The 16,101-nt window shown below is 41.4% G+C and overlaps 1 protein-coding gene and 1 non-coding gene across 9 annotated transcripts in view; both read left to right on the forward strand.

The window, feature by feature from the left end:
* Positions 1–16,101, forward strand: part of FBXL2 (F-box and leucine rich repeat protein 2) — a 111,767-nt gene that overhangs the window by 68,224 nt on the left and 27,442 nt on the right. For 4 of the 8 annotated variants that reach the window (XR_009732414.1, XM_061395801.1, XM_061395807.1 and 1 more), the window contains exons 4-5: positions 141–215; positions 6,148–6,242. Coding sequence is in view for 3 of the 8 variants with exons in the window: in XM_061395801.1 (XP_061251785.1) it covers positions 141–215; positions 6,148–6,242 (170 nt within the window). In the remaining 5 variants the exon portion in view is untranslated. Of the gene's footprint in view, positions 1–140; positions 216–6,147; positions 6,243–16,101 lie in introns of those variants that run through there. The other 4 variants (XM_061395804.1, XM_061395805.1, XM_061395802.1 and 1 more) reach the window with 2 other exon arrangements.
* LOC133235824 (U6atac minor spliceosomal RNA) lies at positions 10,015–10,140 on the forward strand. Its single transcript, XR_009732685.1, has one exon. It is a non-coding gene; the product is annotated as a U6atac minor spliceosomal RNA (small nuclear RNA).

Consider the following 16,101-nt stretch of genomic DNA (forward strand, 5'->3'; position numbering starts at 1 on the left):
ACGGTATTATCATAATTTCACATTTTATTATTGACTTCATATCTATCAAGAATAAATTTTGGAAATAGAAAAGTTGAATCAAGACTTTAACAATCTCAATAAATTTATCTTTTTCACCCTAATCCCTCCTAACCTCCCAGGCCTGGAACATCTTAGCCCTGGATGGAAGCAACTGGCAAAGAATAGACCTTTTCAACTTTCAAACAGATGTAGAGGTAAGTTAGCCTGCTTTAGACTAAAGATTCTTTTTAAAGATGAGTCAGCTGCTCACTCTTTCCTGCCCTTTAATTTACCGAGTTTAGATTGAATATTACGCCGCCAAGGTGGGATAGAGAAGAAAAACACCTGGGAGGTATTTGCATACTTCAGACCAAAATTCTGCTTGTGCTTTACTCTTTGCTTTATCAGGGACAGAATTTTACTTCACCCCTTATTCGTGTTTACAGTCTGAGCTTTACCACGCAGCTTTCCAAAGCCTCACACCTGTATCGTTAAAACTTGGTTCAGTGCTTTAGTCTTCGGAGACTCTTGACAAGTATTTATTGACCTGAGAACTCCGCTGAGAATTCTAATTCAGCACTAGGAATGGAGAAATGGCAGAGGCATGAGCCCAGGAGGGAGGCTGGAGACGGAGATGTCCCTCCAGCTCAGCCACCTAAGGCATGTACTCTCTCAGTGCCTTGGTTTTATTGTTTACAAAGTAAGGAAGGGAAATAATCTTTATAATTCCAGGATCGTGGTGTATTTACCTGGAAATATGTAAATGTCTTCATTTAAGAATGGTAAACCACCTGGAGAAGGAAATGGCACCCCACTCCAGTATTCGTGCTTGGAAAATCCCATGGACAGAGGAGCCCGGTGGGCTGTAGGCCGTGGGGTCATGAAAGAGTTGGACGTGACTTAGCGACTAAGGGACTAAACAACAGCACTATTCAGTACTGCTTATTCCCCCACTTGAGAGCACGGTGCTTGTGAATTCTTAGGCAGTAGCAGTTAGATATTTTCCTGCTTAATTTGAATACAGTTGAGCCTTTCTAGAATTGGGAGTTCTAATTTGTGTCAAATTAACCAAATATGGAATGTAAAAAGATATGCAAAGCTCCCTGGGTTAAAGATTTAACCTGGCAAACGGTTAATAATATAATGTCACTTTTCTTCTGAGTCCTTTGATTATATCTGCCAGTTAAACTAATAAAGAAGCTATTAATAAGCTATTAATAAAAAAAAAGAATGGTAAACCAGATCAAATGGGAAAATTTTTCTTAAAACAACTGTAATATTAAATACGCATTTCTAACCAAAAAGAAACAGGGCAGTAATAAACAGTACTACACATAGTGACTGTCTAGAGTACTATTTTAAGGGTCTGGAGATGCTGAAGTTTTATTATCTGCCTATTGTTAGTAAAACCTTACTGATTTCTAGTTTAGTCAACTCAGTGTAGTGGAATTGTGTTTTAAATCAGTTGCTCATGTAGCGTGTTCACATGTTTTTATTATATATTTTGTATCTTTTTTAATGGATAAGGAAATATGTTTAACAGGAAGATAGTGTTACCAAGAACTAATGGCCAGATGTGGAGGCCCGTCACCTCCTTCTCTGGTCACTTGCTGCTTGCCTGTCTCTTTGTGGGTGTTCGGTCGCTCAGTCGTGTCTGACTCTTTGCGACCCCATGGGCTGCAGCATGCCAGGCTTCCCTGTCCTTCACCACCTCCCGGAGTTTGCTCAGACTCGTGTCCATCGAGTGAGTGATGCCTGTCCTGGAGCCATCTAACCCAGTGAAGCGGACGCCACTGCAGGAGGCAGGGCTGAGCTCAAGGTTGACCACACTCGGCCTCCACACAGGTTGCTGTGCTCTGAGCTTGGCAGCGGGCAGGGGCCTCAGGCTTTCCCAGGCTCCCTGGAAAGATAAACTCTTGTTCTTGGCTTGAACTCTGTTCCCTGAGTCAGGAATTGTTTAAAACTCCTTCCAGACTTAATGATTACAATAGAGCCCCTCCCAAACATGCTGACATATATTTCCCCTTCGAACTGATAATCTATAGAGCTTTGTTCATTGTGTTTACTTAGCGATGTTGAGGACAATATTAAATTCTAAAAATTGTCATTTCTTCTGGGCAAAGGAGAGTCTTTGTTTTAAAAAAAAAAAATTGTAAGCATTTTTTTCCTGTGGGTTTTTTTTTAATTATCTCTTCAGTTTTCTTTGATTTGTCCAAGCTACAACTTTTTGGAAGGCACATAAAAAGCTTTTCAATTCAGATATTAAAAAAATACTATTTCAGGACTTCCCTGGCAGTCCAGTGGTTAAGACTCTGTGCACCCAATGCAGTTCCCTGGTTGGGGAACTAATATCCTGCATGCCACACAGTGTGCCAAGGAAAAAAATGCTATTTCACGTAAATATCACTACCTTGTACATTATTTGGTCTCACTATTTTAGCTGACCGCAGCTGTGTAAACGCATTGCAGAAATACTTGAGTACTTCCACTAAAGTGAAAGTGTTAATTGCTCAGTCATGTCTGACTCTTTGCAACCCCATGGGCTGTAGCCCACCAGGCTCCTCTGTCCATGGGATTCTCCAGGCAAGAACACTGGAGTGGGTTGCCATGCCCTTCTCCATGGGATCTTCCCCACCCAGAGGTTGAAACCAGGTCTCCCGCACCAGGAAAGCCCCACTTCTACTAAAGAGACCAGGTCATGGCTCACCACACGTGTAGAGAGCTACCTGTGAAGAATATAGTCTAACACTAATTAGTCCCCGCTTTGGGCTACCACTCGGAATCCAGGTTGGCTTCTAAATCAAGTATGGAGCCTCCCGTAGACAAATAACGGGTCCTTCGCTCCTAGGTCAGTCAGTGAAGAATCTGCCTGCAATGTAGGAGACCCAGGTTTGATTCTTGGGTCGGAAAGATCCTCTGGAGAAGTGAATGGCAACCCACTCTAGTATTCTGGCCTGGAGAATCCCATGGACAGAGGAGCCTGGCGGGCTAGAGTCCATGGGGTCGCAAGAGTCGGACACAACTTAGCAACTAAATCACCAATGATGGATGCTAATAGGACCTCTGGGTGGTCACCCTGGGAAGCATCCCATGGATAAACTCATGGTCTCAGATTCATTTGTTTGGGACAAAAGTGGATCTGTTGAGAGGAGAGAGAAAGTGCCAAGGAGCAGGACTGGTATACTGAGTATTTACCGTGTGCCGGGTACTCTTCTAAGTACTTTCTGTGTATTAATTACTTTAGCCTTCTCAGAAACACAAATGGCAGAAACTGAGGCACAAAAAGTTTGAGTAACTTACCCAAGGTCACTCACCTAGTAAGAAGGGAGAGAGTAGATACTGTGAACAGTGGGCTTCATGGTTTGAGTCTCAGAGAAAAGGCAGAGATTGATCTCACAATGGCGCGTGCAGCTGGGGGTGTGCACCGGGCCTCTCCCTGAGCATCGCTGTCTCCTGAGTAAGTCTCGCTTCCCTGACATTCAGGCATTTCCCATGCCTTTGAAAGCTGAACATTTTGTTGTCTTCATGGTTATTAAGAGTCTGTGAGGCCAAAAATGAGAAATAACCAAATAGTCTAATCTGAAAGTCGTAAGTCCAAGGGCTCCTCTGTTAGGCCTTATTTTTCTGTAACGCCTTTCTTTCTGAAATGCTTACCTATAGCATACTCTCTATGTTACACAGTGTCGCTGACTGGAATTTGCATTTGAAAAGGATTTGCTTATTTTTTTTCTCTTATTTAGAAACAGTGCAACAGAAAATTCTGAATGTAATTTTTTAAATTCCAATATAAAAACTTCTACTCCATAGAAGGAAGAATAGGAAGTTTGTATAAGTGTGACTAACTTGAAATGGAGAAAATAGAATGATGTGCTTTATTTGTAGACATTGGTGTGGAGCTATTTTTGCAGTTTTATTCAATATTAGATATTTATCTTGGATTTTCAACTCATAATCTTTTTTTTTTTCCCCTGCCACTGACAAATTTATTTTAAAAGTCTCTGGAGTTTTGGCTCAAAAACTAATTATTAACATAGATAGGACTCAAGAAAGCATAGATAAAGCCACCAGCAAGATCAGAATTTGGATTTTCAGCTTAAGTTGTTAGCCAGTCTGTGTGAATCTTGCTTCTATAATACTGTGGTTTGATGTGTCCTGGTGGACTCTTAGGGCTTGGAGTTCAGTGTCAAGATAGCTGCTTTGTAAAGTAAGGATGACGGTATTACAAATGAAACAAAATGCCTTCTCAGTGTTTCCTCCCTTGTGGGTGTGGTTATCATGCAGAGGACACGGCTCTTAGAGTCACAAAGACTTGATATAAACCCCAGCTCTGCTGTTCAGTGAAGTGTAATGGCAGTGTAACCATTTACTTTATTTATTTGCAAAATGAAGATATTGAATCCACCCTGTATTAGACTGGATTGTCCAGAAAAACAGAGCCAATAAGATTTTGTGTGTGTATATAGAAACAGACATAGAGATTCCTTATGAGGAATTGGGTCATGTGATGGTGGAGGCTGAGAAGTTCCCAGATGTGCGGTCCGCAAGCTGCAGGCCCAGGAGAGCTGTAGCTCCAGTCCAAGTCAGAAGGCCTGTGAGCCAGCAGAGCCAGTGTGTGAATTCCAGTCTGAAAGCTGGCAGGTTCGAGACCCAAGAGGAGTTGATGTTTCAGCCCAGGTCCAAAGGCCAGAAAAGAGCAATGTCTGGCTCAGCCGTCAGGCAGGAGATCTCTCTCAGTCAGCCCTTTTTGCTCTGTTCACCGCTGCTGGGAAGGACAATCTGCTTTACTCAGCCTGCTGATTCCGATGCTAATCTCATCCAGAAACCCTTACAGACAACAACACCCAGAATGATGTTTGGCCAAGTCACAGACTGGCTGTCTGTGACCCAGTCATGTTGACCATGACATTAATCATCATGAGTTCACCCCTTGTCAACTTGCACCCATAGGCATATCCTTAAACCATACTTAATCTCCACATAAAGACAGTACGCACTCATGATTCCGCCTACTGTGATTCAGCTATCCAGTGTACAACCAAAAACACGCTTAAGCCCCTCCTCAGAAGCAGAGGCAAAGTCCTAGAGTGATACTCATTCTTGCTGACGCTCGGCGCCTTCAGCACATGAATGCAGAATTGAAAGAACTTTACTATGATACAAAGTCAGTACATCTCATATCACACAGAAAGGGGAAAAGACAGGAAAGACAGAAAAATATTTGTTCTGTACACACACAGTCATAACAAAATAGGGAGAAAGTACAGCCATTATAGTCCTAATCTCTGTAACTGCTCACGTGGTCAGACTTGGCACTTACAGCTACCTTCTGCCACACATTCTGCATTCTTTCTGTCTTCAGCAAGCCCCTCAGCTGGTCGTGGTTCCTTACTTGGTGGACTGACCCAAACTGCCATTCCCAAAGCCATGAATAGTCCTCTTTGGACTGGCTTCAGTTTCCCGTTGACTTTAATCCTAGGGCATGTTAATACTGAGAGACATCCCAAGGGATTTCCTGTATTTCAGACATTCTCTTCCTTAGTTCATGGAAGAGTAGTCACTAGCACAGTTACTGTGAATATTAAATGAGCCTTAACAGATACAAGATAGTATTAAAATCATGCCTGAAAAAGTGGAAGTGTTTAATCAGTGTTCTCATGTATCTGCCAGTACCCAGTCAAAGTTACCTTTTCAAAGCAAATGTGTTTAAATAGGGGATTGCTGAGAAGAAAGAGGGGTAGCTTTTAGGTTGCATTTTCATATTTTTAGAGTAGTACTGTTTAGCTTAAATAGATTTTCTTTTTTTTTTTTTAAGCAATGTTGTTTTAGATCTCTGCCCAGCAGCCAGTGTTGCCATAGGTGGCCTCAAAAAGCCTTTAGAATTTGTGGAGTAGCCGTGAGCCCTGGCTCAGGGAGGCCTACCTCCAAGAGAGTGTGTAATTTTTAAAAAGACTTAATGTTTTAACTGAAAACGTTTTTTCAGTGCTTGCAGTCCCTTTATACACTAGGAGCAGAAGTGGGGTGTTGGAAGAATGTTCTAAAATATCGTCTGTTACACCTGGAAATACATATTAGGTTCCTAAACTTCAGGTTATTTTGCTGTTAGATAAGCAGCATGAATAAGATTTTTTCCAACTTTCTCCATTGAAGGGTCGAGTGGTGGAAAACATCTCAAAGCGATGTGGTGGGTTCCTGAGGAAGCTGAGCTTGCGAGGGTGTATTGGCGTTGGCGATTCCTCCTTGAAGTAAGTCAGTCCACTGTGACTCAGTCTGTCATGGCAGCTTTTAGCTGGCATTCTCATCAGCAAAAATAAGCCAGGCATATTATTTGCTTTTCTTCTGTTGGAATCTTCCTATGTAACTTGCATAGAGTAATGAGAATATCATGATTTTGGAGCCAGCAGGCCTGAACTAGAAACCAAGAGCTCCAGTGTGGTCAGAGGTGTGGCCGTGGGGCAGGCTACTTCACTTTGCCGTCAGTTCTCTCATCTGTAAGAGGAGGCAGTTACAGCTCCTTCATGGGAATGTCATAGGTGTCAAGTAACATGTACACGGTACCAGGCATGTAATCATATTAGTTCACTTCGCTTCTCTTCGTCACTTTCCCATCTTCCTAGGTGCCTTCTCAGAATCATGGCTACCTTGTTGTATGCTGCTGCTGCTGCTAAGTCGCTTCAGTCGTGTCTGACTCTGTGCGACCCCATAGACGGCAGCCCACCAGGCTCCCCCGTCCCTGGGATTCTCCAGGCAAGAACACTGGAGTGGGTTGCCATTTCCTTCTCCAATGCATGAAAGTGAAAAGTGAAAGTGAAGTCGCTCAGTCGTGTCTGACTCTTGGTGACCCCATGGACTGCAGCCCACCAGGCTCCTCCATCCATGGGATTCTCCAGGCAAGAGTACTGGAGTGGGGTGCCATTGCCTTCTTCTCCACCTTGTTGTATAAATTATACTAATTAACAAAATAATTCTTTCAAAAACTTCTTTACCATAACCTGGGATTTTGCTTACCTGTAATGAGATATGGTTATCACATTCACTTTATTCTCATTAGCAATATACCCATCCAGCCAAATGCTTGCCCACCTCTTCCTGGATAGCCGTTATTTATTGGAAATGTTATTTCTCCACTGTCAAGGACACGTGCTTTGAGCTTTTTTGAGACAGGACGTAATTAAACCTGTATGTCTTTACCCTTGTGGCCGCTGGTGGTGTTTGAGGTTGGCTAAATTAGGACACACACACTGCCCCTTAGAATCTGGGAATGGTCTTTGCCTCTTGGAAGCTTAACCATACCATAGCATAGTCAATCACAGACCTCCAGTGAGAATGTACAGTGCGTAGTGATTACAAATACTAGAATTTGTAATTGAAACATCTGCTGCACCATTGGAAGAAAATCAATTCATGATATCTTCTAAGGATCAAAACACTTCGTCTGTGTTTTAGAACACAGAGGTGGGTTTTTTATTGTTAATCAGAAAATTCAGATCATCAGAAAAATTGTGGGCTTCTTCAAAGGCTTTGTAAACCAGTGGAATAGATTGAGTCTGTTTTAACAGGAAGCTTAAATATATTTTAGCCACCTGATGTGAAGAGCTGACTCATTTGAAAAGACCCTGATGTTGGAAAAGATTGAAAGCAGGAGGAGAAGGGGACAACAGAGGATGAGATGGTTAGATGGCATCACTGACTCAATGGACATGAGTTTGGGTGAACTCCGGGAGTTGGTGGTGGATAGGGAGGCCTGGTGTGCTGTGGTTCACGGGTCGCAAAGAGTCAGACACGACAGAGCGACTAAACTGAACTAAATGTACCAAATAGGTCCTAAGATAACTTAGACCAGAAAACATAAATCTGATCGTGTTTCCACTAAAGAAACTAAAGTGAAGATGTGGATTGTCTGTGGGGACGTCAAAGAAACACATTCTCCTCTTGGCACTTGGAATAGAGCCATGGGTAACAAAACTCCTGTAAGGCTGTTACTGGTTTACCATGAATTTTAGAGCAGAAATCTGTGTCAGTATCTATATAAATTGTTAACGTGTGAGGCCAGATCACTGTGAGAAAGAATGATAAACATAATCAAAGGATCCTGACTGGAGGAGAGTTTTGTTATGCTGTCAGGGTTTGGTTGAAAGCACCTAGCACAGCCTCAGCCTCCGTCCTGCCCTCACCTGTGTGTTCTTGCTGTGGCACGAGGGGTGCGGTTTGTTTACAAGTGTTGGTTGAGCTTGTGCTATACCAAGTACTGATTGAGGCACTGGAGATACAGTAGTAATTATAGTAGATTGAAATTTGATTCTAATGGGTCTTGCGTATCTGTTCTCTGTAACTCCTGCTCCATCATTAGATACGAAGTCCTGTTGATTTTAAATATTGAGATTTAATTGCACTACAATGAACTGTGCATCTTTAAAGTATACAGTTTGATGTAGTGTAGATTATGCATATACCCACGAAACTAGCATTGTAATCAAGATAATGAATGTGTTCATGTCCCACAGAGTTTTCCTCATGTGCCTTTGTCATCCCCTTCCTCCCAGCCCTTCTCTACTTCAGCTCTAGGAAGCCCCGATCTGCTTTCTGTCACTGTAGGTTAGCTTGCTTTTTCTAGAATTTTGTATTTTACAGCATGCACTCCTTTTTGCCTGGCCTCTTTAACTTGATTGTTTTTGAGAGTCACCCATGTTGTTACGTGTGTCGGTAAGTTTTCATTTGTTTTTATTGATAGGGAGTGGTCCACTGTATGGCATATAATGCATTTTATTCATTCATCTGTTTATGGACATTTGGGTTTTTCCAGTTTTCACCCATTACACGTAAGGCTCTTATAAAGGTTTTCATGCAAGATGCATACCATCATTTTTCTTAGGAGTAGAATGGAGTAGATCATTTGATAGGTGTGTGTTTCACTTTTTAAGAAACTTCCGAAATGTTTCTCGAAAAATTGTACCATTTTACATTCCCGCCAGAAGTGTATGATGCTTCCAGTTCCGCTAAGTCTTTGCCAACACTTGGTGGGTCAGTCTTTGTCATTTTAGCCACTCCTATGGATGTGGACAGTGGTATCTCATTGTGGTTTTAGTTTGCATTTCTGTAATGACTAATGCTGTTAAGTGTCTTTTTATGTGATTTTTGCTCTCCATTTATTTTCTTTGCTGAAATGTCTTTTCTAATATTTGGTTGGTTGGTTGTTTTGCCTTTTTTTTTTTTTTCCGTTAGATTGTTTATTGTCTTACCATTGAATTTTGGGCGTTCTTAATATGTTCTGAATATAAATCCTTTATCAGATATGTTTTGCAAATTTTTTTCCCCAGTCTGTGGCTTACCTTTGTATTCTTTAACTGTCTTTTGAAGTTTTTCATTTTGAGGTAGGTCAGTTTATCAGTATTTTTCTTACGAATCATGCTTTTGGTATTACATATGAGATCTTTGCCTAACTCAAGGCCTTAAAGGTTTTCTCGTATGTTTCTAGAAGTTCTGTAGTTTAGGCCTGTGATCCATTTTGACATGGTTTTTTGTGTATGGTGTGAGGTTTAGGTTGATACTCATGTTTTATCTGTGACATTCAGTTCTTAGCACCATGTGTTGAAATGACCACCCATTTCCCACCAAATTGCCTCTTACAGTTTTGTTAAAAATTATTTGTCCAAATAATTACGGAACTATTTCTGTACTCTCAGTATTTCCCATTGATCGAATTGCCTATCTTTACAGCAGACGCACTGTCTTGATAACTATAGCTTTATAATAAGTCTTGAAATCAGGCTTTCTTAGTCCTTGAACTTAATTATCTTTCAAACTTGTTTTAGCTGTGCTAGGTTAGTGGCATTTCCATACAAATTATGGACCCATCTTGTCAATTTCTACAAAAAAGCTTGCTGGGATCCTGATTGGGATGATGGTGAATCCATAGATCAATTTGCAGAGACTTGACATCTTAGAAGTACTAAGCCTTTCAACCCATAAGCCTGGCTTATCTCTCCTTATATTTAGGTGTTTTTAAAATTTCCCTCAGTGTTGTATGAAAGTAGAGAAGGTTAGCACTCCCCTTGACAAGGATGGAAGAGGCTCTCAGGCCTGACAACACGCATACGGTTAAGGCATTGCCACCTACTTCGTGGCATCTAACCACTGTTTTTGAGTGAAGTAAGCCAGAAGGAAAAACACCAATACAGTTTACTAACGCATATATATGGAATTTAGAAAGATGGTAACAATAACCCTGTGTATGAGACAGCAAAAGAGACACTGATGTATAGAACAGTCTAATGGACTCTGTGGGAGAGGGAGAGGGTGGGAAGATTTGGGAGAATGGCATTGAAACATGTAAAATATCATGTATGAAACAAGATGCCAGTCCAGGTTCGATGCACGATACTGGATGCTTGGGGCTAGTGCACTGGGACGACCCAGAGGGATGGTATGGGGAGGGAGGAGGGAGGAGGGTTCAGGATGGGGAACACATGTATACCTGTGGCGGATTCATTTTGATATTTGGCAAAACTAATTAGGTAAAGTTTTAAAAATGAAATTAAATTAAAAAAATAGAATAAAATAAAATTTCCTTCAGTATGTTATGGAGTTTTCAGTGTACAAATTGTGCACATCTTTTGTCTATGTATCCATAAGTGTTATGACATATTATTGTAAATGACATTTTAAATTCAAATTTTGATCATTCATTGTTGTAAATAGAAATATAATTGATTTTTAAACATTTTTTCCATTAAAAAAAAATGTTGTTTACTTATTTGGCCACACTGGATCTTAGCGGAAGTGTGTGGGGCCTGTTAGTTGCCGTATGTGAACTGTTACACGTCATGCCACCACGTAGGGTCTAGTAGTTCTCTGACCAGGACTCGAACTCCAGCCTCTGCATTGGGAACATGGAGTCGTAGCCACTACACCACCAGGGAAGTCCTCGAAATATGATTGATTTTTGTACATTAATCTTTTATCCTGGAACCTGAATAGATTCACATTAGTTTTAGTAGTTTTCTTTGTTGATTACTTTGGATTTTCTTTGTAGACAGTCATGTTGCCTATAAATGAAGATAGTTTTTTTTTTCTTTTTTAAGGAAGATTCATTTATTTATTTATGGCTGCGCTGGGTCTTTGTTGCTGCATGCGGCTTCTCTCTAGTTGCAGAGTGGGGGCTCCTCTTGTTTGCAGTGCCAGGCTTCTGGCTGCAGTGGCCTCTCTTGTGGCGCGCAGGCCCTAGGGCGTTCAGGCTTCACTCCTTGCAGCGCATAGCCTCAGTAGTTGCGGCTTGCAGGCTCAGGAAGCGCTGGCTCGGTAGTTGTAGCGCCCGGACTTCTTTGCTCCATGGCATGTGGGATCTTCCTGGACCAGGGATCGAACTTTTGTCCCCTGTGTTGGTAGGTGAATTTGAAAATAATTTTTCTTGTTTTTCAATAAGTGCATTTTCTTTTTTTTTTTAATTTTATTGGATTATAATTGATTTACAATATTGTGTTAGTTTCAAGTGTGTGGGAAAGTGATTCAGTTATACCTGCATTCATTCATTTTCAGATTCTTTACACATCAGATCAGATCAGATCAGTCGCTCAGTCGTGTCCGACTCTTTGTGACCCCATGAATCGCAGCACGCCAGGCCTCCCTGTCCATCACCAACTCCCGGAGTTCACTCAGACTCACGTCCATCGAGTCAGTGATGCCATCCAGCCATCTCATCCTCTGTCATCCCCTTCTCCTCCTGCCCCCAATCCCTCCCAGCATCAGAGTCTTTTCCATTGAGTCAGCTCTTTACATGAGGTGGCCAAAGTACTGGAGTTTCAGCTTTAGCATCATTCCTTCCAAAGAAATCCCAGGGCTGATCTCCTTCAGAATGGACTGGTTGGATCTCCTTGCAGTCCAAGGGACTCTCAAGAGTCTTCTCCAACACCACAGTTCAAAAGCATCAATTCTTCGGCGCTCAGCCTTCTTCACAGTCCAACTCTTACATCCATACATGACCACTGGAAAAACCATAGCCTTGACTAGACGAACCTTTGTTGGCAAAGTAATGTCTCTGCTTTTGAATATGCTATCTAGGTTGGTCATAACTTTCCTTCCAAGGAGTAAGCGTCCTTTAATTTCATGGCTGCAGTCACCATCTAATGAGTAGAATTCCATGTTACACAGTAATTCTTATTGGTTATCTATTTTATATATAGTAGTGTGTGTGTATGTTAATCCCAAGCTTTTAATTTATCCCTCTCTCCCACATTTCCCCTTTGGTAACCGTAACTTTGTTTTTGAAATCTGTGAGTCTTTCTGTTTTGTAAATAAGTTCCTTTGTATCCTTTTTTTTTTTAGGTAGATTCCATAAATGAGTGAACACATGTGATATTTACCTTTCTCTATCTTACTTCACTTAGTGTGATAATCTATAAGTCCATCCATGTTGCCAAAAATGGCATTATTTCATTCTTTTTTATGGCTGAGTAACGTTTCATTATATAGATACACTACATTGTCTTTATTCCATTGTCAGTGGACATTTAAGTGGCTTCCATTTCTTAGCTATGGTAAATAGCACTGTGATGAACATTGGGGTCCATGTATCTTTTCAAATTATGGTTTTCCCATACATAGAGTGGGAATAGGATTATTGAGTCACATGGTAGTTCCATTTTTAGTTTTTTAAGGAACCTCCATACTCCACACTCATCTCCTTTAGTAATTGTGCCAGTTTGTATTCCCACCAACAGTGTAGATTCCCTTTTCTCCATACCCTCTCCAGCATTTATTGTTTGTAGACTTTGTTTATACCGGCCATTCTGACCAGTGTGAGGTGGTACCTTGTTGTAGTTCTGATTTGCATTTCTCTGATGGTTAGTGATCCAAAGAAGAAATTGCCAACATCTGTTGGATCTTAGAAAAAGCAAGAGAGTTCCAGAAAAACATCTACTTCTGCCTTATTGACTAAGGCCTTTGACGGTGTGGATCACAACAAACTGTGGAAATTTCTTCAAGAGATGGGAATACCAGACCATCTTACCTGCCTCCTGAGAAATCTGTGTGCAGGTCAAGAAGCAACAGTTAGAACTGGACTAGGAACAACAGACTGATTCCAAATTGGGAAAGGAGTACATCAAGGCTGTATATTGTCACCCTGCTTATTTAACTTATATGCAGAGTACATCATGTGAAATGCCAGGCTGGTTGAAGCACAAGCTGGAATCAAGATTGCCAGGAGAACTATCAATAACCTCATATATGCAGATGACACCACCCTTATGGCAGAAAACGAAGAAGAACTGAAGAGCCTCTTGATGAAAGTGAAAGAGGAGAGTGAAAAAGTTGGCTTGAAACTCAACATTCAGAAAACTAAGATCATGGCATCCAGTTCCATCACTTCATGGCAAATAGATGGGGAAACAATGGAAACAGTGAGAGACTTTATTTTGGGGGGCTCCAAAATCACTGCAGATGGTGACTGCAGCCATGAAATTAAAAGACGTTTGCTCCTTGGAAGAAGGGCTAAGACCAACCTAGATAGCATATTAAAAAGTAGAGACATTACTTTGCCGACAAAGGTCTGTCTAGTCAAAGCTACAGTTTTTCCAGTAGTCATGTATGCATGTGAGAGTTGGACCATAAAGAAAGCTGAGCACCGAAGAATTGATGCTTTTGAACTGTGGTGTTGGAGAAGACTCTTGAGAGTCCTTTGGACTGCAAGGAGATCCAACCAGTCCATCCTAAAGGAAATCAGTCTTGAATATTCATTGGAAGGTCTGATGCTGAAGCTCCAATCCTTTGGCCACCTGATGCAAAGAACTGACTCATTGGAAAAGATCTTGATGCTGGGAAAGATTGAAGGCAGGAGGAGAAGGAGATGACAGAGGATGAGATGGTTGGATGGACATTAGTTTGAGCAAGCTCCAGGAGTTGGTAAAGGACAGGGAAGCCTGGCGTGCTGCAGTTCATGGGGTCACAAAGAGTCGGACACAACTGAGCAGCTGAACTGACTGATGTTTAGTGATGTTGAGCATCTTTTCATGTGGGTATTGGTCGTCTGTATGTCTTCTTTGGAGAAATGTCTATTAAGATTCTGCCCATTTTTTGATTGGGTTGTTTGTTTTTTGTTGTTGAGTTATATGAGCTGTTTGTATAATTTGGAGATTAAGCCCTTGTTGGTCACATCATTTGCAAATATTTTCTCCCACTTCTTAGGTTTTCTTTTCATTTTTTGAAAATTTTTAAATAATGGCTTTCTTTGCAATGCCAAAACGTGGACATTGATTCAGTTCTGTTTATCTTTGTTTTATTTCTATTGGCTTGGGAGGCTCACCTGAGAAAAACATTTAGGGCAGAAAATGTTTTGCCTGTGCTTTTGGCAAGGATTTTTATGGTGTCATGTCTTATGTTTATGTCTTTAAGCCATTTTGAGTTTATTTTTGTGCATGGCAAGAGTGTGTGTTCTAACTTCATTGATTTACATGCAGCTGTCAAACTTACCCAACACCCCTGAGGAGACTTTACCCATTTTATATTCTTGCCTCCTTTATCAAAAATTAATTGGCCAGCAGTTCAGTTTAGTTGCTCAGTTGTGTCTGACTCTTTGCCACCCCATAGATTGCACCACGCCAGGCCTCCTTGTCCATCACCAACTCCCAGAGTTGACTTAAACTCACGTCCATTGAGTCAGTAATGCCATCCAGCCATCTCATCCTCTGTCATCCCCTTCTCCTCCTGCCTTCAATCTTTCCCAGCATCAGGGTCTTTTCCAGTGAGTCAGTTCTTCACATCAGGTGGCCAAAGTATTGGAGCTTCAGTTTCAGCATCAGTCCTTCCAATGAATATTCTAGACTGATTTCCTTTAGGATGGACTAGTTGGATCTCCTTGCAGTCCAAGGGACTCTCAAGAGTCTTCTCCAACACCACAGTTCAAAAGCGTCAGTTCTTCGGCACTCAGCTTTCCTTATAGTCTAACACTCACATCCATGCATGACTACTGGAAAAACTGTAGCTTTGACTAGACGGACCTTTGTCAGCAAAATAATGTCTCTGCTTTTTAATATGCTGTCTAGGTTGGTCATAACTTTTTTCCAAGGAGCAAGCATCTTTTAATTTCATGGCCGCAGTCACCATCTGCAGTGATTTTGGAGCCCCCCAAAATAAAGTCTCTCACTGTTTCCACTGTTTCTACATCTATTTGCCATGAAGAGATGGGACCAGATACCATGATCTTAGTTTTCTGAATGTTGAGCTTTAAGCCAACTTTTTCACTCTCCTCTTTCACTTTCATCAAGAGGCTTGTTAGTTCCTCTTCGCTTTCTGCCATAAGGGTGGTGTCATCTGCATATCTGAGGTTATTGCTATTTCTCCCGGCAATGTTGATTCCAGCTTGTGCTTCATCCAGCCCAGCACTTCTCATGATGTACTCTGCATATAAGTTAAATAAGCAGGGTGACAATATACAGCCTTAACGTACTCCTTTTCCTATTTAGAACCAGTCTGTTGTTCCATGTCCAGTTCTCACTGTTGCTTCTTGACCTGCACACAGATTTCTCAGGAGGCAGGTCAGGTGGTCTGGTATTCCCATCTCTTGAAGAAATGTGCACAGTTTGCTGTGATCTGCACAGTCAAAGGCTTTGGCATAGTCAGTGAAGCAGGAGGAGACGTTGGCCACAGGTGTGTGGGTTACTGCTGTGCTCTCTGTTCCGTTGACCCGTATGCCTGTTTCTGTACCAGTACCACGGTGTCTTCATTGGTGTGGCTTTGTAGTGTTTCCAGAATCTGGAAGAGTTATGCCTCCTACTTTGATTTTATAGCTCTGCTTTGGCAATTCTGGTTCTTTTATTCCTCCATATAAAATTTCAGATTATTCTAGGTCTGTGAAAAATGTCATGGGTCATTTGATAGTGATTGCATTAAATCTGTAGATTGCTTTGGGTTGTATGGCCATTTTAACAATATTCTTCCAATCCAAGAACATGAGATGGCTTCCATTTCTCAAGGGTCTTCTGCAGCACTGCAGTTTGAAAGCATCAGTTCTTTGGCACTCAGCCTTCTTTATGGACCAACTCTTAAGTCTATAGAGTTTTCTATATGTAGTATCCTACATACTACAGATCATACTACGTATCCTGTCAT

Source organism: Bos javanicus, chromosome 22 (assembly GCF_032452875.1).
Source record: "Bos javanicus breed banteng chromosome 22, ARS-OSU_banteng_1.0, whole genome shotgun sequence".
NCBI classification, from domain to species: Eukaryota; Metazoa; Chordata; class Mammalia; order Artiodactyla; family Bovidae; genus Bos; species Bos javanicus.